Below are 23,627 nucleotides of genomic sequence, written 5' to 3' on the forward strand. Positions count from 1 at the left end.
AAATCTGTATGCCTTCTCCAACATGTGAGGTAGAGACGCAGATAGCAAATGAGTTCTTCCCTTCCCTCTCCATCCTTCACCTAGACACACCTTCTGAGGACATGCAGCAAGAAATGGATGATACCAGGGGGTGTGGTGGCCCCTGAATTTTAGATGCCCCACACCGACGGCAACCCGGAAAGGAGATTGCAGAAGATGCGGAGAAAGGCGTGTTGGTCTGCACACTCACCTCACCGCGTCAGCTGGAAAAAAACATCATTCGTCAGTCTATCAGGCATGGGAAGGCTGACCTTGGGGCCGGGGGCCGACCTCTCAAAGCTTATAACGGCTCGAGGGGTCCTGTCGACGAACATGAAGGCGAATGCTCGTACATAGAAGCCGGATCACCTCTTCTATCCCGTCTCCTCCCACCCCCCCTCCCTCTGTTAGACAAGAGAAGGGTCACACGTTGTCGACTGTCGTCATCACAGACCACAGGAAGCGGAGTCGTTCGTCAAGCATCACCGGTATCGAAATATCAAGTAGCTTCAGAGGGCCCTTTTTGACTGTGAATCACCTCTCTTCTTCCCTTCGCAACACCGGTCTGCGCCTCTCTCCAGGTGCCATAGTCAGTCTGACACACGTCACCACTCCTCCAGCACGATGAGATTCTCGCTGTGTGCTGCGCTGCTGGCCTCTGTGGCCGGCGCTGTGAGGTCGCCCTATTCGCCACGGCCTATCATCGCACCGTCGCCGCAATACCCCAGGGTGCCTGTGCCGGATCCACCAGCACGAACCAAGTTCTGTACTGTCAAGACGCACGGGAACGGGTCCGACGACTCAGCCTTTGTCCTGTCCGCCTATCACGCATGCAATAATGGAGGCCATGTGTTGTTCGCCAAAAACACAACCTACACCATCGGCACTGCTATGGACTGGACGTTCCTCAGGCATATCGACATAGGTACTGAAGCCCCAACCCTCTCCTCACGCACAAACACACACTCTCTTCCTCTCAACTCTCCAGCAGAGCACTTCCCGTGTGATGCACACTTTATGGTTGTACTCCCGGGAAGCGAGATACTAGGTATCAACACTTGAGGAGTCTAGTTTCCCCCTTTTCCTCTTCACACCGGCCTTTGGGTTAGTGCAAGTGGATACGCACCTCCTGTTGTATTAATTGCAATATGTTCTGCGTGACGTTTGTTTGTGAATTGCAATGCTGACTGGCAGTCTTATATAGATATCCAGGGAACTATTAAGTTCACCGATGACACGGATTACTGGCAGGCCAACTCTTTCAAGTTCATTTACCAAAACGTCACAAGTTTCTTCAAGCTTGGAGGAGACGATGTCTTCATCTATGGAGGTAGGCTACCCTTTCAAGTGATATCATGTAGAGAAATTGTCCCCCAGCCCGGCCAAACCCCAACCAAGCCAGTGGCTTTGGGAACAATTGTCCATTTTCATGGCCATACACTTCGATTCCGCGGGTCGCTGTGAATCTTCAGTTCCGTTGAAGCCCGCCCGTGTCAGATGTGACATGCATGCACGATTTTGACGGGCGTGTAATACATGGATGTCTCTAGCCGTGGCGTCGGCGGGGGCGGCTTGGGTGCTCTACCTCACGCAAAGACCAGATTGGCGAGCACAAAGATGGCCCTGTCACAAGGCGTCTTGATGCCTTGATGGCCAGCGGCACCTCGCCGTGCATAGAATCGCTCCGGTTCCGCTCTGTTGTCAGTCCTGTGTGCGCCGCCCCCCCGGCGACATAGTCACACGTCTCTCGAAACTTGGATGTCGAAAGAAGAAAGAAAGATGCACACATACACATACACACACAAAACGGATTCCGCTGTTGCATGACACATCTTTATGCATACATAAGACTTTTGAAAGCTGACAATGTTTCACTAGGCGGTACGCTGGATGGCAGTGGCCAGGTGTGGTATGACCTCTACGCAGAGGACGAGTATATCCTCCGTCCCGTCCTGTAAGTTACATCGTGTCACAAATTCTTGCCAGAGTCTTGTGGACGGAGCAGTTCCGAGCTGACCATTGGGGGATCCTCCTGTCTTTTAGCATTGGTATCGATGGCTTGAACAACAGCATCCTCTCGGACCTTGTGTTGAGATACTCGCCAGAGTACTACACATTCCTTGCAAACTCCACCAACGTGGTCTTCAACAAGTTCGATATCTCGGGTTTCTCCAAGAGTTCCAATGTTGCAAAGAACACGGATGGCTGGGACACGTACCGTTCGACGGATATCACCATCATGGACTCCGTAATTAACAACGGCGACGGTGAGTTGGGACACCCCACGACACCCCACGACAGCCCCTTTTCCCCTTTCCCCTTTGCCTCTCCCTTCCACATCAACACTACTTTTCCTTGTTCATGGCTCTCCCCCATCATTATGAGCCGAGATTGGCTCAGCTCATCTTCTCACACCGGACTTGAGGCCTCTCCTCCCCACCATCAAAAAAACCCTCACCCACCCGCCCTCAGAGACTCACAAACACCGTGCTGACTCCTCTCCCACTCTCTTTAAAGACTGCGTTTCCTTCAAGCCCAACTCCACCAACATCCTGGTCGAGTCGCTCTGGTGCAACGGCTCGCACGGCATCTCAGTCGGCTCGCTGGGCCAGTACGTAGGCGAGTACGACATTGTCGAGAACGTCTACGTGACCAACATCAGCATGCACAACGCCTCCGACGGTGCACGCATCAAGGTCTGGCCCAACACCCCCTCGGCTCTGTCGGGCGACCTGCAGGGCGGCGGCGGCGACGGCCACGTCAATAACATCACCTTCGACGGCATGTACATTGACAACGTCGCCTACGCCATCGAGATCACCCAGTGCTATGGCCAGAGCAACATCACCCTGTGCCTCGAGTACCCCAGCCCGCTGACCATCACCAACGTCACCATCAAGAACCTCTACGGCCTGACCAGCACGACTTATGAGCCGGACATCGCCGCCTTCCTGTGCTCGAGCACAGACGTGTGCAAGGACGTCGTGGCGTCCAACATCAGTGTTCTCAGCCCCGCGGGCACGAACGATGCGTACTGTCTGAACATGGACAACGCGACCCTGGACGTCACCTGCACGGGCAGCCTGCTGGGGACGAACTGAGTTGAGGCTTCTTCGGATAATTAGAAGGTTCTTGATTCAACCATCAGCAGAATCTTAGCGTTTGCTGATTATGGTATCCTTCGTAATGGAGATATTTAATGCCATTCCAATCCAAATAGCACATCATGCCACACACTGCCGGCCCGTAGCTGCAAAAGTTAGTGCAAAGAACATGATGTGCATGATCTTGACGCTTTTGCTCCCTCATAAAATCATTCTTCAAAGCCTCCGTTTCTTTTTGGCCGGGCCCATGGCAACCTTCTTATCGAGCTCTCTCTTCAGCTCAGCCCGCCGCCGGTCTGCCCTCTCCTCCACAGTCTCTTCGGCGGCCGGTGACTCTTCAGGATCATTGCCTGCAGGCGCAGGAGACGATCGTCTCTCTGCCTGAGAAGAGGAGCTATCGCCGCCTCTGGCCTTTCGCCCGATCGCGCCTAGTCTGCCAATCTTGGGTTTGGACGGGCTGTTTGTCGCTAGGGAGGGCGGCCCTTCCTCGACCGCGGTGGTTTTGTCGTTGATTGCCTCGGCCTTTTTGACTCCACCAAGACGGCCGAGACCTCCTTTTTTCTTCATAGTGGAGGAGGAGACGGGCTCTGGCGAGGGGGAGCGCGATGAGGAGGGCGACGGGGAGGGTCGTGGAGACGGGGATGGTAGTGGTGAGGGAGTAGATCCATGGTTATTTCCAGCAGCCTTCCGCTTCGCAGACGTTGTCTTTGAGTTTTCCGGTGGGGGAGAGGGCGAACGAGACGGTGCAGGGGATGGTGACGGGGATGGTGAAGCTGTATCGTCCTCGTCCTCGTCCTCATCCATCTTCTTCTTCTTCCCGGCAACCGCTTTATACTTTGGGGCTGGAGGCGAGGCAGAAGCCTCACTGCCACGTGTGACTACCTTCCTAGAGCCCGTCTGCAGTCTCTTGGGAGGCGGCGAGGGCGAAGGAGAGGCAGTCTCATCACTATCTTCGGCCGGCGTTTCCTTCCAACCCGCCTTCTTGGACGTTTTAGGAGGTGGCGGCGATGGCGAAGCAGTTGCATCGTCATCATCCTCATCACGACCTCTGCCTTTTCGTCGCACCGATAGCAGCTTCTTCGAAACCTCGACTTCTGACGCCGATGCCGTTTCTGACCCGTCGCCGTGTCCGCCCCGAGATACACCTCCCGCCGGCTTCTTAGGGGCCTTCACTGCTGATGAGTTGGCAGTACGACGGCGGGCGGGAGGTCGGGAGCCTGCATCAAAATCGCTTCCGCTTGACTCCGTCGTCGCATCATCAAAAGCGGTGGCACGCTTCTCTTTTGCTGGTGGTGCCATCTTGCCCCCTCTTTTTTTCTTCTCTCTTTCTCTCTTCTTCTTCCCTCACTTGAAGGCGTAAGGAGGGTGGCTCGAGCTGAAAGTCACAAAAGGGGTCGGCCTGACGCAATGGATGTGACCTGAATGCGAAATGAGGCTTACTCAGGTAGCCTTTGGTGGCACAAGGTCCCCGTCTAGCCTCTGCCAAGAGCGATGATGCGGTCTCTAGGAACCACAACAGGCTGTATCGTGACTCTTTGCCGGCCACGTCCGAGACAAAAGCACAGAAAACCCTGTGTAATAGCTACAGCCACAACAGTGCGTCGAAGCTGCGGTAGTTCTGCGTCCAGAGACGCAAAAGTTGTGCGACACGATGCGTAGCAGCTGAGATGTGGAGTTTTGTGGCACTCTGTGAGAACCTGGTGCTAGGCGAGTTGGGGTGTGACGTGACGGCTTTGGCTCTCATACACTCTTTCTCCCGCTCACACACTCTATCGTAGTCGATGGCTGTACTCAAGAGCTTCTTGGCCCTATAGAAGCTGAGAGCTGAGGGTGTGTAGATGCAAGGCGCCACCGGCACGTCGAAACAGTATCACCCGCCAGTCCAGTACAGTCCAAGCCTTATGACTCCTGTTCTCTGTTTCTTGTCGTCGGCGGCTGATAGGAGGGAGAGAAACAGACGCGGTTTCGGTGTAGGCTGGATGGCGACTGTGCTGCGCAACAAGCGGGTCTCCTCCCCAAGTTAGGCAATTGGGGGCTCGTCACTTCAGGCAGCAGTCGTCACGTGGTGGTGCACACGTTACCTTGGCTGGCAACACTCCAGCCTCATGGTATATTTTCCTGTCCTCCTGGTTGGGATCGGAATTGATGAGAGTACTCACTTTCCACATGGTGACATGGTCGCGGGTTGAAAAGGATGCTCGTGACTTTTGTTTACAACGGCCAGGTCGAGGAAGCTGTCCCCAGCTTCGTGAGGGTAAGGGTTAGGGCTAGGGCTCAAAGAGGATAGCTTAGGTGGTCTTCGTCATTTCGGGTTGGACATGACTAGGCAGAGAATGGATTCAGTTGTTTATAAGGATACAGTATGTTCCCATTCCTTTTCATTAATATTGATTTATTGTTATATGACCAAATGCATCTGTTGAACAGCTTTCTACCATGTATGTAAGGGTCTATCCTCAAGTGCATCCATGATGTGCCCTTTTCTTCTGGCATAAAGACATCAGAGTTGTTGCTTGGGTACAGTACACTTGAGAATCATCTGGATCGCGCAGAAGAGTCTTGGTACTTGTAAAACGGGGCTCAAGCTCTCTGTACAATTTTTTAGTCATTTGGCAGCTCCGACCCACGTTCTGTACATATATGTAATTATCCCCGTCTGCCTCTAGGCAGATGTGAGCTCGTTCTTGACAACCCCGCCTCGATACGTTCGAGGCTATCGGCCGCTGTTATCGAGGCCTTGGTCTTCAGACTAACCTGTGACGCAATTGTATCTAGGTGGACTGCAAAATGTTTCTCTTACAGCAACACGGTCGTCTAGCAGACACATTGGGCGAAGTGCAGTGGAGGGAAAAGGCCGGACAGCTACTGGATGTGCTATATTTCGTGCAGTGTCTCGTGTGCTAGTAGCTCCTCCCCATCGTCTTCTTCGGGAAATGGACCTGGAGATCTTTGATTGTGGAAATAAATTACGGTATCGTACGAAACGATGTCCATTTCTAGGAATAAGACGGTATGGAGGGATTTCCAGCGCAATTTTTCAATGTTTTGAAACATCCAGAGCCAAGTAACTGTTCTTTGTCGACTGCAGAGAGAACGTGCTCAATTCCTAAGTTGATATCGGGAAGCCTGAATTAAGGAGGATGAAAGAAAATCCAGATGGAAATCTCTAAGAAGCTAGAACGGTTAGCAGAATGAAACCACTTGGGATGTGTAGGAGAACCAGCTACCACGCCATAAATCAAAGCAACTTGCAGAAATCAATCTATAGATGAGTGGCTATGATTTTTGGGAGTGCACATCGAAGGAGGCTGTTCAGGGAACTGCCAAGGGCTGCAAATGAGACTCCCTCAAGCCCAGCCAATCTTTCGAGACACAACGACTGCACTTGGCTAAGTACGTGATTTATTTTGAAAGCCTGGAAATTGTTGTTCTATCCCCACATTCAGTCGCCCTTTTGTTTTTCCATTTTTTTTTCCATCAGTACTTTCCTCAGGTTGACGATAAAGTTGATGGGTGATGTAAGTTGTGCAATCATGGGCAAACCTAGCTCCTGACGTAGGACAGGGGTGGTCCAGCTCGAGGCTGCCCCGCACTAGCACTTCGGAAGCTAGTGACTGCAGAAAGGCTCGTGGAAGCGCCTAGAAATCTCCAAAGCAACTGTCTCTACATAGTATTGCCTGCCAGACCATCGCCAGCTTTCAAGCCTCCCCAGCCTTTTCTTTCCATATTTCCGGACCTCACTCTTCTCACGCCATACTCTGAGCAACACTTCTTACATTGATACCCTCTGTTTTCTTCAATTTAGAAGTTTGGAATTCATCACACAGATTGCAAATCATCCAAGATGTCCACTGCTGATGAGCTGAAGGCTCTGGGCAACAAGGCCATTGCCGCAAAGAACTTTGACGAGGCTGTGTACGTACCTGTTCTCAGGATCCCCGCTACCTGTTTTCTTTGGAAGACCTGTTGGCTCGAGGCTCATAGATCTAACCCTTCTCCTGAACAGTGACAAATTCACCCAGGCCATCGCCTTGACACCTGACAACCACATCCTCTACAGCAACCGCTCTGCTGCATATGCCTCCAAGAGGGACTACGACAATGCCCTGCAAGATGCCGACAAGACCACAGAGCTCAAGCCAGACTGGCCCAAGGGCTGGAGTCGCAAGGGCGCTGCCCTCCATGGAAAACGCGATCTCTCGGGCGCCCTTGAGGCCTACAAGAAGGCATCCGAGCTAGACCCCTCCAACGCTGCCGTCAAGAACGACATTGCCAATATCGAGAAGGCCTTGCAGCAGCCACCACAAGACCCCATGGGTGACCCTATGGGCGGCCTGGGCCAGATGTTCAACGATCCCAACCTCATTACCAAGCTCGCCTCGAACCCCAAGACCAGCTCTCTCGTGTCCGACGCCTCGTTCATGCAGAAGATTCAACAAATCCAACGAGACCCCAAGTCTCTGGACTTTCAAGAGATGATGGGTGACCAGAGGTTCCTGCAGGTGCTGGGCGTCCTGATGGGTGTTGATATGCAGATGGGCATGCCTGGCGAGGCGGACCCGGCCGGCGCTGCGGGCCCTCAGGAGCCCGAGCAGAAGTCTGCACCAGAGCCAGCCCCCAAGAAGGCCCCGGAGCCAGAGCCAGAGCCAGAGCCCATGGACGAGGACGAGGAGTCAATCAACAAGAGGAAGGCCAAGGAGGAGGCCGACAAGGAGAAGGCGCTTGGCACGGCCGAGTACAAGAAGCGCAATTTTGACGCCGCCATCGAGCACTACACAAAGGCCTGGGAGACTCACAAGGACATCACCTACCTGACCAATCTGGGCGCGGCCTACTTTGAGAAGGGAGATTACGATGAGTGCATCAAGGCCTGCACAAAAGCCGTTGACGAGGGTCGCGAGATCTACGCCGACTTCAAGCTGATCGCCAAGGCGTACTCCCGCATCGGTACTGCCTACGAGAAGCAGGGCGACCTAGAGAAGGCTATCGAGTACTACAACATGTCTCTGCGCGAGCACCGTACACCCGAGACCCTGAACAAGCTCCGCGCTGCCGAGAAGAGGAAGCTCGAGGAGGCCAAGACAGCCCTCATCGACCCAGAGAAGGCCGAGGAAGCCCGCCTCAAGGGCAATGACTATTTCAAGAAAGCCGATTGGACCGAGGCGTACAAGGCATACGAGGACATGGCCAAGCGCGCGCCTGAGGACCCCCGCAGCTATTCCAACAAGGCCGCCGCGCTGATCAAGCTCGGCGAGCTGCCCAGCGCCCTGGACGAGTGCAACACCGCCATCAAGAAGGACAAGACCTTTATCCGCGCCTATATCCGCAAGGCCCAGTGCCTCTTCATGATGAAGCGATACTCGGACTGTCTGGACGCATGCGACGAGGCTGCGCAGGTCGACAACGAGCACCATGGCGGTGCAAACGCCAAGGAGATCGAGCAGCAATCCCAAAAGGCGCTGGGCAAGATGTACGAGAAGCGCGAGAACGAGACCGAGGCACAGACCAGGGAGAGGATCATGCAGGACCCCGACGTAAGTGACATCCTCTCTGCCAAGATGTGTAGATGAGAGAGAGAACATTGACTGACAATTGTATGTGTGAACAGATCATGAGCATCATGCAGGATCCCGTCATGCAGTCGATTCTGCAGCAGGCCCAGTCCGACCCTGGTGCACTCCGCGAGCACATGAAGAATGCCAGTGTGCGTTCCAAGATCCAGAAGCTGATCGCCGCAGGTGTCATCCGCGTTGGCTGAGCTCGCTGAGGCCGACCTGAGTGGGAGAAACATGAGAAGGGAGGGGGGGGGGGGTAGAAAAGGAGAGAATGGTTTTTTGGCGAGAACAGAAAAGGGATTAAACGACGAGACGATACGACCAGAGCCTAATTCCGGTTCAAGAAAATGAAGATGGTATTTGGCGCATCGTGCCATAGGCATATTCTTCGCCCGTGAAGGCGTTGCTTATGACTTCGCGTGGCATGTATATGCTTTTTGCTGCATATTCCAGAGCAAGCAAGGTGGATATTTTATCAATAGGTGTTCTGTATGTAGGTATTAGCGACGCTTTTGTGCAGAAGCATCATCATTGAATCATCATCATCATCATCATCTTTCATGAACCTCACCGAGAACGACGACAAAGAGGAATTATGAACAGTTACTTGATCTTTGCGATAGCAAATGAACATGCTACTGGATTAATCTACTAATTGTTTCTTTTTTCATCGAGGCCATAGTATAGTACAAAACTAAGAGGTTGCGGCCAGCCAACCCCATCCCTATCCTCACAGCAGGCTGACCTGGACATGGTCGTTCCCGCTTTTGTGGTTTCCTCCCTCCTTACTTTCCCTTTCTTACCCCGTTACCGCCTCACAGTCAACAACATAGTCCCCAGCGCCATCGCTCCAGCAGCGACAAATACTCCTCCCCCCACCTGCCTCCCTACCGCACCCGCCGTGACAACCTGCGGCGAAGCCTCCGCAGCAGCCGCTCCCGTCCCGTTGGATAGCAGACCAGCCGTAACCATCGCCGCCGTCGCGTTGCTGGCGCTCGTCCCAGACGGTCCCACGACCACCGTCGCAAAGGCCGTGGCCGTGCCGCCGCCTACGACGCTGTTGGCTACTGTGACGGTTGCGGTTGCTACGCCGCCGCCGCCGCCGCCGCCGCTGGTGACGGTGGTGGTGGTGGGAGCGGAGGAGGAGGTTAACGAGGAGTTGGCCAGGATCGAGTCGGCGATGGGGATGGCGGCTACGACGCCACCCGAGACGAGCTTGGCGGGGGTGTTGGACGGGGCTGTGGAGGCGGCGTTGGCGTACTGGATGAGAGAGTCGGAGTTTCTGGGGACGGAGGACATTATAGGAGTTAGCAGCTTTAACCAAGGTGCTGTTGTACCGCTCTGCTACTTGCTGGCTCGGTGGGAATCATACTCCTTGGCGGCGAGCTCACATCCGGTCTGAGGCAAGCAGCAGAAGGGAAATGGAGATGGACCCCTTCGACCAGACAAGATGATAACAGAAAGAGCGAAAAGGAAGAGAGAGTAATAGAGGAAAGATGAGGAATAGAACCCCACTCACCCATTAATCACCATAACCATCCCGCTCTGACAGTGCGTGGCCTGCGCACAATACAAAAAAATAGGCTCCGTATCCGCGACGGGCACATCAAACGTCCCAACCATGGCGCTGTCGCCCGCGGCCTGGTCAAACACGATGAAGCCGCTGTGCACGCCATTCACGGTGCCGCCATTGGTGGCGTCGACGGGCTGGCAGGGGGAGGCCTCGAGGGACTGGGTGACGGAGTGGTTGACGGCAGCGAACTGGAACTGAACAATGTCTCCTGGGTTGGCGGTCACGGAGTTGGGGGTGAAGGATAGCGAGGAGCCGCCGACGAGGACGGGGATGAGACGCGGGGTGCCGGAGGTGGTTGGTAACGTGTCGGTCGTCACTGGAAGAGCATGTCAGATGAGGATGGGCCTTTTCACATACACACACACACACACACACACACACTCCAAGCCTCTCTCCGCCTCTCTCTATTCGATTTGTTTTTGAGGAGAGAAAGGAACATGGGGTGTACATATGTCGCTGTCTATCTGGATAAAAAAGGTGGGATTTTTGAATTGTGTCGAGAAGACAGCAGATAGGTTGGTTGGTAAATACTTCACCTACCCTGAAAAGTACTCTCGACGCCCGCCGTCAAGGCGGACCAGAGGAGGAAGAGGGCTCGCCTCATGTCGAGATTCCAAGTCGAGTACTTCGAAAAGGAAGAGATGAGAAAGAGGAGGAACCAGATTATAATAACATCGGTAACAAGGGGTATAAAAATATAGTATAAAAAAAGAGTGTACGTATACAATTCTCAAATTATCAGAGCTTGTCGTGGCATGAATCCCGGCTGTACAGCGGACAAGACGACAGACGGCGGAATGGAGCCCCGGACACCTCGAGACACAAGAAAGAGCGGAGCACACGGTGGCGACGGTGACGATGAAGATGATGACGAGGGGATCCGTCGTAATGGCGAACTTAGAAAGGACAATGCCTCAAGGCACCGTGCGCGCGTAACGGCGAAAAAGAAGAAGAGCCGGTCTTCTCAAGTCCCAGGACCAGCAGGATAGAAATAAAACAAAGGAGTGCGTTGGAAAGTTTGCAGGTCAGAAGAGCCTCCTGGGCATCATCACCTTCATCATCATCCGAAAGAAGGGGAGAGCAAACAAGATCGCAGACAGAACCCTCTCCAGCGTGCGAAAAGGGACGAGGGAAGGACGTGACAGAGAGGGGAAATCAGTACAAGTCGCAGATCTTTCCTCGTCGCTTCTCTTTTCCTCTACTTCTTCTTTTTTTTCTTTCTCTCCTCCTCCCCCCTCGAGCAGCAGCCGGTGCTACTCATGCGTTCGTGCGTGTGTAGATACATGTTTCGTGTTCCCTTTGCCCCCCGGTTTTCCCACGTTTCGGAATAGCCTCATCTGATGTCGGAGATGCAGGCTGAGACCCACACCCGCACACACGCACACAGACACACCACCCCAAAGGAGCGTAGCGTACTGATCAACCCTTGTATGAACCGACTGATGGTGCTGCAAAGGATACCCAAGGACCAACCGTTTTCTCAATTTGCTCGACCTGTAATCATTGATTTGATAGTATTTAGACTGGTTGTTAGTAAGTAGCCAATGCAGAGTTGGTCAAGAGGAGAACGTTAATGCCGGCAACGGAACATGGGGTGCTGCTATTAATACAAATAATCAACGCCCAAGTAAATTTTGGAGCAGACCCCGGTAAGGCCAAAGTCGCTTTCTAACCCCAAGGATCAACAAATGGCGTTTCTTGGCGAGTCTGGTCACAAATTAAGCTTATGAAGCAGAACTGCCGACGATCCCCGTGATCGACGCTGCACCACCAGAGGGTTCGATGCACTGTCTGGAGTCCAACATAGTTATGTGTAGTATCTCGATTGGTCTATGCTTGATTATGTACACGGTCAAAGGCATTAGGGAAGAACATCCAGGGCCAGTAAAAAACTCTCTTCTTTCCTCGGGTCCACAGCGCGGTTTGTATGAAAGCAGACTCTACAACAAGGCCTTTGGGCATTGTCTGTGCACCTTCTACTCACTGTAGTCCCAGTTCGCATGCTGGATCGTCTTTGGTGTCCAGAAGACGCTTGCGCATCCATGCTTGGTTTTTTCTTCTTTTTCTTTGGAGTATAATATTTCCCCTTCAAAGCCCATCTTTAAAATTCCTCGGCCGGTTCGAATCGCTATGCAGAGAGCTCGGATGACTACCTCTTCGCCCTGTCCACGGCAGCCTGACTCGTCATGCTCGTCATCATGAGTCCTGGAGGAGGTGCGGGTGTGCTCGACCGCGTGGGCGGGGCGGATCGGTTGTGTGCCATGTGCGCCTGGACAAGATGGCCTGCAGCAAGCGCACTGCAGAGCGACAGCTCACCGGCCAGCACTGTCGCAGCCACCACGCGGGCGAGCTGCTGCGCGTTCCTGCCAGGCGTGATGGGGTGAGCGCCGCGCACGCCAAGCATGTCGAGCATGGCAGACTGGGGTTCCAAGATGGTGCCGCCACCAAGTGTACCGACCTCGATGGAAGGCATCGACACAGAGATCTGGAGGGAGCCGCGGAGACTGTGATTGCGTTGTTAGCCTGGGATATAGGTTCTCAAGAGATACTACTACTAGTACTACTCGATAAAGAGCTGGAGGGGTAAGAAAAGACTCACTTCTTCATGATGGTGATGCAGTTAGCGCTCTCCACGACCTGCGCCGGATCCTGGCCCGTTGCGATAAAGATGGCCGCCACGATGTTTGCGGCATGGGCGTTGAACCCTCCCACACTGGCCGCCATTGCAGAACCGATCAAGTTCTTGTCGATGTTGAGCTGCACCAGGGAATCCACGTCCGTCTTGAGCACAGACCTGACAATATCAGCAGGGATGATGGCCTCGGCGACAACACTCTTGCCTCGGCCCTCGATCCAGTTGATGGCAGCAGGCTTCTTGTCGATACAGTAGTTGCCGGACAGCGAGACGATCTGCATGTCTCCAAAGTTGTGATCCGTAGCCATGACGCGCAGTGCGTGCTCGACGCCCTTGGAGATCATGTTCATGCCCATGGCGTCGCCCGTCCGGCTCTTGAAGCGAATGTACAGGTTCGTGCCGGCGATGGTGGATGTCATGGCCTCAAGTCGCGCGAAGCGGCTGGTCGAGTTAAAGGCATCCTTCATGACGCTCTGGCCAACCTCGGAGTCAAGCCACAGCTTGGCAGCGCCAGTGCGTTCCAGGGTCTCAAAAGTCACACAGGGTCCACGGGTCATGCCGTCTCCAGTCAGGACCGTGACAGCGCCACCACCAGCGTTGATGGCTTTGCAACCACGGCTTGCGCTGGCAACCAGGACACCCTCGGTCGTGGCCATTGGAATGAAGAAGCTCTGCCCATCAATGACAAGAGGTCCAGCAACACCAACAGGGAGGGGCATGTATCCGATGACGTTCTCACAGCAGGCGCCAAGAACAAGATCCCAGTTGTAGGCCTGATACGGAAGCTTGGATCGTTCGAGAGAGTTGGTGATGTCCGTGGTCGCCTTTGTTCGGGCAATGATGGCGCGCCGGATCTTAACGGCCCGGGTGGTGTCCTTGAGGGTCCTCTCCAGGCTGTGTCCCGGCACCTTGCCCTTGAGCGCAAGACCGATGATCTCTTCGTCCGTCATCTCGGCGATGCGCTTCTCCACAAGCAGTTTCTCGAGTTCGGCATAGGGGCGAGAAGGGGCCTCGGATAGCATAGACGTAGTAGATGCGTTGCGCTGAATGGCCGCATTTTCGGACTCGTCGTCGGTCGGGGCGGGCGTGGGAGGCATCACGTCTGCAGTCGGTGTACGCGATGACCTCTCAAAGCCGCTCGTGACGGGGGTGGCATCGGCATCGTTGAACTTCTGGGCCCGGGCAAGCTCCTTAACATCAATCGGGCGCGTGGGAACATTGGGATCCCGAATGCCCCATCGAGCAGCGTTGAACAAATATCCGTTGAAGGCGACGCTCAAGGCCAAGGCAATCATAATCCACTTGGACAGCACTGGGTCCTCCAGGCTCTTGAGAACGCCTCCGACCATACGGCCGCCCACTCCGTAGCCCATGTCTTCAACGTCCTCGGGGGCCTTCTCAACATCCTTGCCGTAGTGCACAGATGGGAACTCAAGCTCATACTTGATCGGCGTCAGGATGGTGACCGCAACCTCCTGGTGGTTGGCAGTGGCCTGCGCCAGGATGCTGTCCAGCCCATTGGAGGCGACCTTGAAAGGATCAACGGGCGGGTTGGCGACCAGACCGCCAAGACCGCCAGCCCAGGACGAGATGCTGGACAGGGAGTCGGTCTCGCGGAACGGGATGGTGCAGAGGTTGATGGCGTTGATGAGGACGAATCCGCCGACCATAAGAACCTTGAATTTGGGGACACTCGTGCTCTTGATCTTTCTACCGAACAGCGAGGTGCCAGGCTGGCCTTTGCCGTCGGCCCTGGGCCAGTCATTGTTCTGAGCCACATTCTCAGCAACACGGTGGCTGATTCCGTCATCCTCCAGAGCGCGGCGCATCTCGACATGGCGCTTGATGCGGTTGATCTCCAGCTTGATGCAGAGGATAGCGGTGTAGAAGGTGAAGAGCAGGATGCAGTCGAACAGCAGGATCCAGGCGGCGAGGAAGCAGAACTGCTGAAGTCCTCCCTGCACGCCAGAAGCAGCTCCAATGACGAGGACCACAATCTCGATAACGTAGTCCTTTACAATCTCGAAACCCTTCTCCCGGATGGCAACCTGGATGGAAGACTGGATGGCGTTGGAGTTCTCAATTTTGCGGTCTTTGCCCTTTTTTGCCTGTGCAGCCTTGTGCTCGATGGAGTGTGTCAGGACAGCGCGGGTGAGGGTAGTGTTCTTCTCAAACCCAATGGTGATGACCAGGAACGGAAGACCCTCAGAGAGCAGGACCATTGAGATAGGAACACCGAGCTTGGTGGTGACGATCAGGCCGAACATGAAGGCGAAGGCTGAGGAGAAGAGGGTGCTTGCGGCGAGCCAGAAGTTGGATCCCAGACGGCGCATGGACAGAAACAGGGAGACAAAGGTCAGATGCATCGACATGTACCCGAGAACCATAATGATGATATCGAGCGTCTCGGCGTTCTTGAGCAGGTCGATGAAATCGTACCAGGCGTTGTGCGCCCACCTGGCGATACTGCTCCGGGGGTTCACCCTCGCCGCCTTCATGATCCACATCTTGTTCTCCTCGCCATCACCAGTGCGTCTTGTCTCCTGGCTGGGGAGATCACTTGGGAGCTCCTGCGCAGCGGCAAGGAACGCAGGGGCCTGGTTGTACGGCACAGCAAGGGCCATGGAGATCTCTTGCGAATAGGCGGTCAGAGAGTTGGAGGTCGACGGCAGGGGCGTGATGGACAGGTTCTGTGGGATCGGGATCGTCTTCAGTGACTCGGCAGTTCTTGGCGGATCGGTGGAGAAGGACTCGGGAAAGACGAAGGTGAGAAGAGCGAGGTGGTCGGCATCGTCGACAGTCTCGGAATCTATGTCCCAGGTCTGCCATTTCCAGCTCGAGTCGGGACCGGCGCGAAGGCTACGGCTGCCCTCGGCCAGGGACGCCCAATCGGCCTTCCTAACAGTCCTTGTAGCATCGAACAGCCTCTCCTCGAGCAGTCCGAGGTAGCTCGAACTGGCCAGGAGGGCAACCACGACAACAGTATGGATCGGGTGCGAGGCCGTCAGCTTGGAGACGACCTGTAGGAAGGGCGAGATCTTGGTGTTGAGCCAAGAGGGCGGCTCGGCCTTTGAGGCAGGCTGCTCGCCCCTGAATCGGGACGGGAGGAGGGAGGACGCGATCATGTTGTTGAAGAGATCGGCGGTATTTTTGGGGGGCGGCGCTCAAGAAAGCCTACAGCGAAGGCATTTGCAGGAGTGGCTTCGTAGGTTCGGAGCAGATATCGTTCACGGTCGGTAACAACCTGTTGTACCTGGTGAGCAAAAGCCTCAAACTGATGGCAAGAGGCGCATAGAGCCTCGAAGAAGGGAAACCCAGAAAGAAACGGTGACATGCAAGAACGCAGAGGCCAGCCTGACGAGGGGGAGACTTTGGGCATGATAAAGATTTGAGAACATGAAAGATTGGGGGGGGGGGCCAAAATGAAAGCACTTGGAAACCCCCACCCCCAACTTTCATTGAGCTGACTGCAGATGTGAAGCAATATGTCTTTGGATGAGCACCTAGTTGCTTACCACTTGATGTCGACTGCGCGCCGTGCAGTTACTCTTGTCCTGATTGGCTGTACAAAAAGGTACACGACGTTCCCAGACTGATCTGATTAGACCACCACGACAGGATTGAATCGTCTTGGCTGGCTGGGCTGACGATGTGCAGCTGGGAAGGGACTTGATGAGGAAGGAGGATAGTTGAGAAGGATAGGAAGATAGACGATGGATGGCCTTTGCCACAAGGAGGAACAATTGAATTCCAAATGTTGGCTTCACGTCATAAGCACACCACCAGAGAGAGAAGGGGCAGGGGAAGAAGTCAACACCAGGGTCTCAATTCAGAGATGGCAAGAGAGGATAGTTGTCATGAAGTCCAGCTGAGGACATACACAACACTGTAGAGGAAAAAGGTGCCGGTTTAGGAGGGAAAGGGGGGCCGAACTCGAGGGTTGATCGCTGTTGGACAACAGGCGCAAGAAAGATTTCGATATTTGGAGAGTGGGATGAAATGAAGGTTACGCCATTTTCAAGGCCCTGCCAACAAAGGTTGAGCCAGTGGGCTGCAGGCCTTGGTAGTACTGGACCCAAATGGGTGGACGGCCCACTGTATGCACCTGCAGGGCCTAGCTATGCCCGACGTCTGGCCTCTCTGGTTGGTCGGGCTGAGCGGGGCGGTAGAGGACGGATGGGCAACCCCAACAATCTAGCCTCGATGAGGTAATATTGCAATCCACCCACTGTAATTTCACCGCTAGATCTGTCCAATGATTCGCGTTTCCATATTGCAGGTACCCCCTGGTTTAGGCACGGTAGTCTGGCGGTCCTCTTTTCCTGCTTCTCAACTAACTGAAAAATTTCCTAGAATTCCTCGCGATGACAGGCCCGGCGCGTCTCCTCTGAACGTCCAGGAGGACCACAAACACACAAGCAACGGCCAGATTGTGTTGTCCCTTCGAACCCCATCCTCGGGCATTTAGCCAGAACTGGCCATCCGTGACAACACAGCAGAAAATGGCCTGACTGGCACAGCAAGTACGTGTCTCTACGTAACTTAAGCTTCCTACATGACAAACTTTTTCCCCTCTTGGTTTTCTTGTTCGCGTTGTTTGTTCCCTTCTACCTCTCCTTGGTCATACTGTGGGAGGGGACAATATCTAGCCCCGGTTCCCGCCCATATTGTCTATGTTGATCCTTTGTTCCAGCAGACTTTGGGAAGGGGAGTCAATGGTCATCTAATCTCTCCATTTTTCGAATTCCAATCCATGCAAGCTTTCCCTAGTTCAATCAAGGGCTACAGCAGTAGAAAAAGAGAAGGGCGGAAGAGGGAGGGAAAAAATGCTGAAACTGACCATCTAGTTATCTTATCTATCTTCTTATCGAAACTCACCCCTCCAGTGGATGCGCTTGTCCTGTTGGGTGTTGCTGTGGATCCACACTTGGGGCTGTTGGAGGTGCGGGCTGCTCTTGCAGGCTGCGCAAGGCCCCATCGGCGGTCCTGCAGGTTGCAACACACCCGGATCTTGGTCCCGGCGTTTACTCGATTGTGTAATATTTGGCCGGTTTTACGTCGCAAAATGCTAAGATCTCACCGATACACGGAGACTGCTATTTCTGGGCATCGCCTAGAAACACAAGCAATCGAAAGTCCGAAGGACCACCGAAAAGACTTCTCTCGGAGCCTTCAACTTTGCATGAGAGGGGGCGGTGGACTATTTGCATCACGAGGGACCAACCTGCAGGACCTGACAATGGGGCCAGAAACGGCAGAGTCCCTCAGTTGCGCCACCAGCAACAACAATTGACTTCCAGTGACTGCTCATGCCCCTGCAACAAATGCTTCCGCAACACCCCGCAATGCCCCAGCTTGCCAAATGTCGGTTCTTGATCTGAGGAAAGAAAATGAAACACTCTAGCCTCAGAAGACACAGAACCGTCAGCACTGAAGCACAAAAGCCTTTTTCTCTACCGGAGGCTGTATCCATGGCAGTATACCCTGTCATCTCAAAGGGGCAATTACCCGCTTCTGCACATCATCTCACTCTGCGCCTTGGATGACTACACCAATGAGACAAGGTGACTATCGTGCCAACTGCTGTGGGATTGGGGTCCGGGCTACTTGCTGCTGACATGCCAGTTTCGACATGGACATACCGTTACTCTTTGACCGGAGAATTCGATAGAATCTTACCGCAGTAGTAGCGTATTCAGTATATCAACTGTCTTCTTAATGGAACATGACGGACCGGCAATCCACTTGACGATTGCTGAGAAGATCAGATCGAATCTACTTACTAAGTATAAATGGTGGGTCTATGACGGCGTGTACAACATCGTGTCTCAGTCATTACACATTATTAAAGTCGGCCCGTAGAAAAAGAATGTCTCATGTACAGTACACATGCTTGACGCGGGCAAGCCCTTCCCGACCTCTAGCAAAAAGCCACCCCTCTTACTACTTCCCTCCCATTCTGCAACGCCCAATCCTTGATGTAGGAAATTCACAGACCACAAGAGACCTTCTCTCCAAACCACCAGCCCATCTGAAAATGGGGGGCTTCTACTTCATCGACCCGTCAGGGTAAATTTTGTTGGAGAAGCCGCAGCAGTCATCATGTACCCCCTTCTACAGAGCCAGGGCGGCAACGGCAATGACACCCATCCATCCGGCCAGGATCTTCTCGGCACCAGAGGTCGAGGTAGAGGACGAGGTGCTGCTGGAGCCCGTCGCGGTGCCGGTGGAGGATCCGGTGGCGGAAGCGGTGGACGAGCCGGAAGCGGCGGTGCCGGTGGCAGTGGCGGTCGACGAGCCTGTACCGTTCACACTGTTAGCACCTGTGGTGGCCGCGGCAGATGCCAAGCTGGATGAAGAGGAGGATGCGCCGGCGAGGGTGCTGGAAGAAGGGGTTGTCGTACCAGAAGAGGCGGAGGCAGTACCCGTGGAGGCGGACGAGGATGCGCTGCTGGAGGAGGAAGAGGACGAGCTAGCGGTGATGTTGAACTGGTTCTATTTTGAGGGGGGAAGAGGAAGCAGGAGTTTGTCAGCACACAAAGTTCCCCTCTCTGAACGGCCACTGAAGGGGGTTTTGGGGCTTATCTCACCGACTGGGCGTAGATCTGCTCCGTCTTGGTGCCGTTGGTGAAGTTGATGGTGAACGAGTTGCCGGCGGTCAGCTTGCTGCCGTCGATGGTAGCAGAACCGTCGCTGGAGGAGATGTCGGAGGCGAGGAGGACGGTAACCGACGGGTATTCAACCATGTTGGAGAGGTAGATGTCGAAGGTGGACTGGTCCGAGTCGACCGAGTCCCAGGTGACAGTCTGGGAGTCGCCGACGGTCCAGACGGAGTCGCTGGTCGGGGAGGTGACCTGGAGGGCGGCGGCCGCGGAGGCGAGGGCGAGCAGGGTGGTGATGGAGGAGACCATTGTGACGGTTTGTTGATTAGAATCTTGGTTTACTAAACGAAGGTGAGTGGGTTGTCAAATGACAAATGTTGTTTTGTTCGAACGAGTGACGAGAGTGATTTGAAGAAATGCCAAAAAAAAAAAAAAAAAAAGATTGTAGAGATGAACAACAGACACGAAATTCTCGAGTTAAGATGCAAAGGGACAAGAAGAAAAGGAAAGTCTGGCTATGCCGGCGCCACGGATACGATTGAATGTTATATTTTCGCTCCCTCTCTCTCTCTTCTTCGGTATCCGGCAGCCGGGAACTACAAATTACGTATCCGGAAATAGACTTGCATCGAGTCAGGAGAACGAAGCTTGGCAGCAAGAGTTTGGTCGGTTCTCTAATTACCACCAACACGCACCAAGGAGGAACTACAACGTGATAGTGACTATTTACTAGGAGACGAGTTTTTTCCTCTCCTTTTTTTTTTTTTTTTTTTTTTTTTACTTCTTTCAGGAAAAGGCGTGTGTTGCCTCTTGACACTCCTTTCTGTGTCTTTGATGTTTCTCTTCTTTTACATCCTTTATCAATTCCTTATCGACTTGTTCCCCCTATGTTATCACCTGATGGTTTGCGTATCAAGGTACGCATCCTCGCTCGAAATCATGATGGAGGGGGGTGTGCGATGTGGGGGGTCCACACCCCCAAGCACCAAACAACAATCAAGCTCAAGCGACTGGGGAAAGGGGGGAAGAAGAACTCCTGAAATGAGAAGTTCAGTCGATTCCCCACTCATGGAACCTCCACTCATAGCATCTGTGCAGCCACGCCCCGATAAGAAAACCTAAAATGCTTCGCCTCCCCCCCGGTCCAACGTAGTATCCCACTTGGCCTTGTTTACTGTCGACATGGGGGGAGGGGGGGGAGCAAAACTTACGCGCACCAGCCACGTCCCACACCACGTAGGATGGATGAACTGATGGAGCCCCTTCCTTGTCTTCTTTTTCCTCTCGCGCTCTTCACTCTCTTTCTGGAAGCGTGGAGGGCTAGCCTGGGATGGCCCCAGATGCCGTTGGGTGATGGCGGCCCGGCACTCTGGGATCCTGGTGATTTAGGTTTTGGCCTAAATTTCGGACGAGTTCCGGGGCCAAGGCCTGGATACGAGGGCGCGCGCGCAAATTTCTATTCCACACGACGACCACCACGTACGTGATGGTTTCTCTTATTCTGATATTCTTGTCAAGAAACGTAATGCGGCCATTGTACACGCTCTTTATGAAAATGGTTGATCTGCTTATGGCGGGCCTGCGCTTCTTTTGATTGGTCGGAAGTGAGACTGCCAGACAGCTCCGTGCTCAAGTCGTTTGGAGTCAAAAAGGACGATCTACTACATTTGTAGACAAGTCTTCCAAGAGAAGATCTTCATTGCAAGATAACGGCCTGATCATGGAGGTCAGCAAATCTCGACGCTGAAGTAGACGGAAGAATAGAAAGGCGAGATGAGCATTCCCACAAAGAGTTTCAACTCAAGGGCCTGTCTGAAATAATTGGTCCCGAGCCTTGTCTGTCAGGTCAGCTCCGAGTCATCTTGGCTCTTGGCGAATGTCAGTTAGTAATCCTATGTCCTACTTGCACATGACACTTTCTGGCATCGACAAGGGGGATTTTGAGAATGTTGGAGACATCTTGCATTCTTCAACCTCGGGCAAGAAGCTCAATAAGGCATAATAAGGGCTAATGTATGTACGTAGGTCTTGTCTGCCATATACTAAACAAACAGCGACCACCACAGCTAAAAATCTCGACATTCGTAATACTCAACAGCACAACAAATAGAGATGTCAGCTGAAAGAATCGGAAATGGCCTACTGCTTCTACGAGATGCCAAACCAAGCCATGTCCTGATCCCCCATGATAGGCACGGTGTGACCGATGCCTTGGCCATAGATGCCCACCACGCTACCGTTACCATAAGTAGTCTTCGTATAGACCGACGAGGGTGTCCCCACCTGCGTCGACACGGGGTCCACCGAGAAGTCGAAGACGCCCGTCCACTGCTTGATGGTCTCGTTAAAGTTCTGTGCACAGCCAGCCTCAGTCAGCTTTCAAGTTCGCGCGTCTTCCCTCAGATCCTCTCCTTCACCTCTGGGCGTGTGAGAGAGACTTGAGTCCAACTTACAGGAGGGTACAGAGTCGTGTCCGCCGACCCGTGGAAGATCAGCATCTTGGGGCGTGTGCCCGTATACCCAGGGTACATGGCCTGGGCAACTTCCGTCCAGACCTCCTGCGTGTGAATGCTGTCCCCCTCGGCACAGGTGCTATTCCACCCGTCCACAGTGCCCGTGTAGAAACAGCCAGCAGGCACACCAGAGTACACCGTGCCGGCGGCAAAGACATCAGGGTACGTGGCAGCCAGTAGGTTGGTCATCATGGCGCCGGACGAGCTGCCGGTGACGAAGACGCGGGTCTTGTCGGCTCCGTATGTCGAGAGTGCATAGTCGACCATTTGCACGATGTCCGCCGTGTCGGCCGCCCCTCCGTGCGTCTCGGACGCCACAGACGAGACGTCCCAGCAGGTGCCCGAGTAGGGCGATGACGGGTAGATGACGATGAAGCCGTACTGGTCGGCGAGCTGAGCGTAGGGGCTAGCCGAGTAATATCCCGCGCCTGTGCCTGTGCAGTACTGTGTGACGATTGGTAGATTTCAGTGAGAGTCGTTGAAGATGGAAGTAGAGAAGGTTTTGGGTTTCGTTCAGACATGCCGTGACTTCAGTCAGAGATAGTACTACGTACGTGGATGGCCACCACGATGGGCACATTCGAGGAGCTCCCCTTGGACGCTACCGCATCTGGAACGTATATGTACATCTGTGCACCAGATGTGTCCGTCCCTGAGCAACACTGTGTTAGACTTGGTGATGTGTGCATGGGCACCTCATATACATATGTAGAGGACTCACCGTAATTGCTGACTTGCTGGAGGCTGGCAGCCTGTACTGTCGTCACCAGAGCAGCGGCAGCCGCGAAAAAGCTTTGGAGATGAACCATCTTGTCAAGCTTGCGGGCGAGTAGGTTGTTTTCAGCTTCTTTTCGGAACTCTTGTGTCTCGGTCAGTCCTGTGACTTTCATTCATTTGTCTTCAAAATTCTACAAAAAGCTTTCCTTGGAGGGGGGGAACATGGCCATTTTCATCTCAGCCTCTTGCACACCAATTTGGTACACAGACGATCTGAAGAACGAGGCAGAGATTCCGAGGGATGATGCCTCATAGGTAACTTGTGGACACGCGGACATCCAAGGCCCGAGAAGTGCATGCGAATGGCATGTCAGGGGTAAATAGCCGGATGATCAGCATGGTACCGCTCGTCCGCATGCAAATGGAATGCGCATGATATAACACAGATTATAGGGGAGGCGTCGTGGATTAATTACTTAGCATACATTATAAGTAATATTCCAGCGCGGTATGGGTCTAAAAAAGGAAACTATTTCAAGACCGCGGAAAATTAAGGTTCGGATCGCGGGGGACTGTCGCTCAGCGCAGATCTCTTGCATGCTCCGGTCTACGGGGCAATAAACTGAATTCCAGACGCCGACCCCTACCCACTGACGTCGCCCAAATATGAATATATTGCATTACTTCCAAAGGTCTAGACGGCGTACGGGTGAGTGGAAGAGACAGACGTCAGATGAAACGAAAGGAAGTGCTGATGAGCCTGCTTGCCCGATGGTTCGACTAGGTGGAGCACTAGGTCCCTGCATAAGCCTCCTCCAAGCAATATTACACTTGCGCAGCTATAGTAAATAAACAGGTAAAGAGAATATAGTCCTCAGACTCAGCAACTTCACGGCGGAAGAGTTTCTCA

At 53.7% G+C, this 23,627-nt stretch overlaps 6 protein-coding genes across 6 annotated transcripts; 2 read left to right on the forward strand and 4 right to left on the reverse strand.

The window, feature by feature from the left end:
* Positions 1-642: 642 nt before the first annotated feature.
* M406DRAFT_42241 (family 28 glycoside hydrolase) lies at positions 643-3,119 on the forward strand (the record flags this gene model as incomplete). The annotated part of the gene is made up of 5 exons (XM_040924188.1): positions 643-943; positions 1,223-1,348; positions 1,897-1,972; positions 2,062-2,285; positions 2,536-3,119. The coding sequence occupies 5 exons, from the start codon at positions 643-645 to the stop codon at positions 3,117-3,119; spliced, it is 1,311 nt and encodes a 436-aa protein (XP_040775233.1).
* A 3,847-nt stretch (positions 3,120-6,966) lies between these two features.
* On the forward strand, positions 6,967-8,880 carry M406DRAFT_330619 (TPR-like protein; the record flags this gene model as incomplete). The annotated part of the gene is made up of 4 exons (XM_040920544.1): positions 6,967-7,037; positions 7,084-7,127; positions 7,431-8,656; positions 8,731-8,880. The coding sequence occupies 4 exons, from the start codon at positions 6,967-6,969 to the stop codon at positions 8,878-8,880; spliced, it is 1,491 nt and encodes a 496-aa protein (XP_040775234.1).
* A 1,312-nt stretch (positions 8,881-10,192) lies between these two features.
* On the reverse strand, positions 10,193-10,498 carry M406DRAFT_260389 (uncharacterized protein; the record flags this gene model as incomplete). The annotated part of the gene is made up of 1 exon (XM_040917360.1): positions 10,193-10,498. A coding segment is annotated over one exon (306 nt), but the record flags the coding sequence as incomplete, so codon positions are not given.
* Positions 10,499-12,059: 1,561 nt separating this feature from the next.
* On the reverse strand, positions 12,060-16,010 carry M406DRAFT_91673 (uncharacterized protein; the record flags this gene model as incomplete). The annotated part of the gene is made up of 2 exons (XM_040926210.1): positions 12,060-12,754; positions 12,850-16,010. The coding sequence occupies 2 exons, from the start codon at positions 16,008-16,010 to the stop codon at positions 12,400-12,402; spliced, it is 3,516 nt and encodes a 1,171-aa protein (XP_040775236.1). The 3' UTR covers positions 12,060-12,399.
* Positions 16,011-19,466: 3,456 nt separating this feature from the next.
* M406DRAFT_259910 (uncharacterized protein) lies at positions 19,467-19,796 on the reverse strand (the record flags this gene model as incomplete). The annotated part of the gene is made up of 1 exon (XM_040917328.1): positions 19,467-19,796. The coding sequence occupies one exon, from the start codon at positions 19,794-19,796 to the stop codon at positions 19,467-19,469; it is 330 nt and encodes a 109-aa protein (XP_040775237.1).
* Positions 19,797-21,635: 1,839 nt separating this feature from the next.
* On the reverse strand, positions 21,636-22,809 carry M406DRAFT_258190 (family 1 carbohydrate esterase; the record flags this gene model as incomplete). The annotated part of the gene is made up of 4 exons (XM_040917216.1): positions 21,636-21,839; positions 21,941-22,444; positions 22,555-22,652; positions 22,722-22,809. 4 exons carry the CDS (start codon positions 22,807-22,809, stop codon positions 21,636-21,638), a joined length of 894 nt encoding a protein of 297 aa, XP_040775238.1.
* Positions 22,810-23,627: the final 818 nt, after the last annotated feature.

This window comes from Cryphonectria parasitica (genome assembly GCF_011745365.1).
Source record: "Cryphonectria parasitica EP155 unplaced genomic scaffold M406scaffold_5, whole genome shotgun sequence".
Lineage (NCBI taxonomy): Eukaryota > Fungi > Ascomycota > Sordariomycetes > Diaporthales > Cryphonectriaceae > Cryphonectria > Cryphonectria parasitica.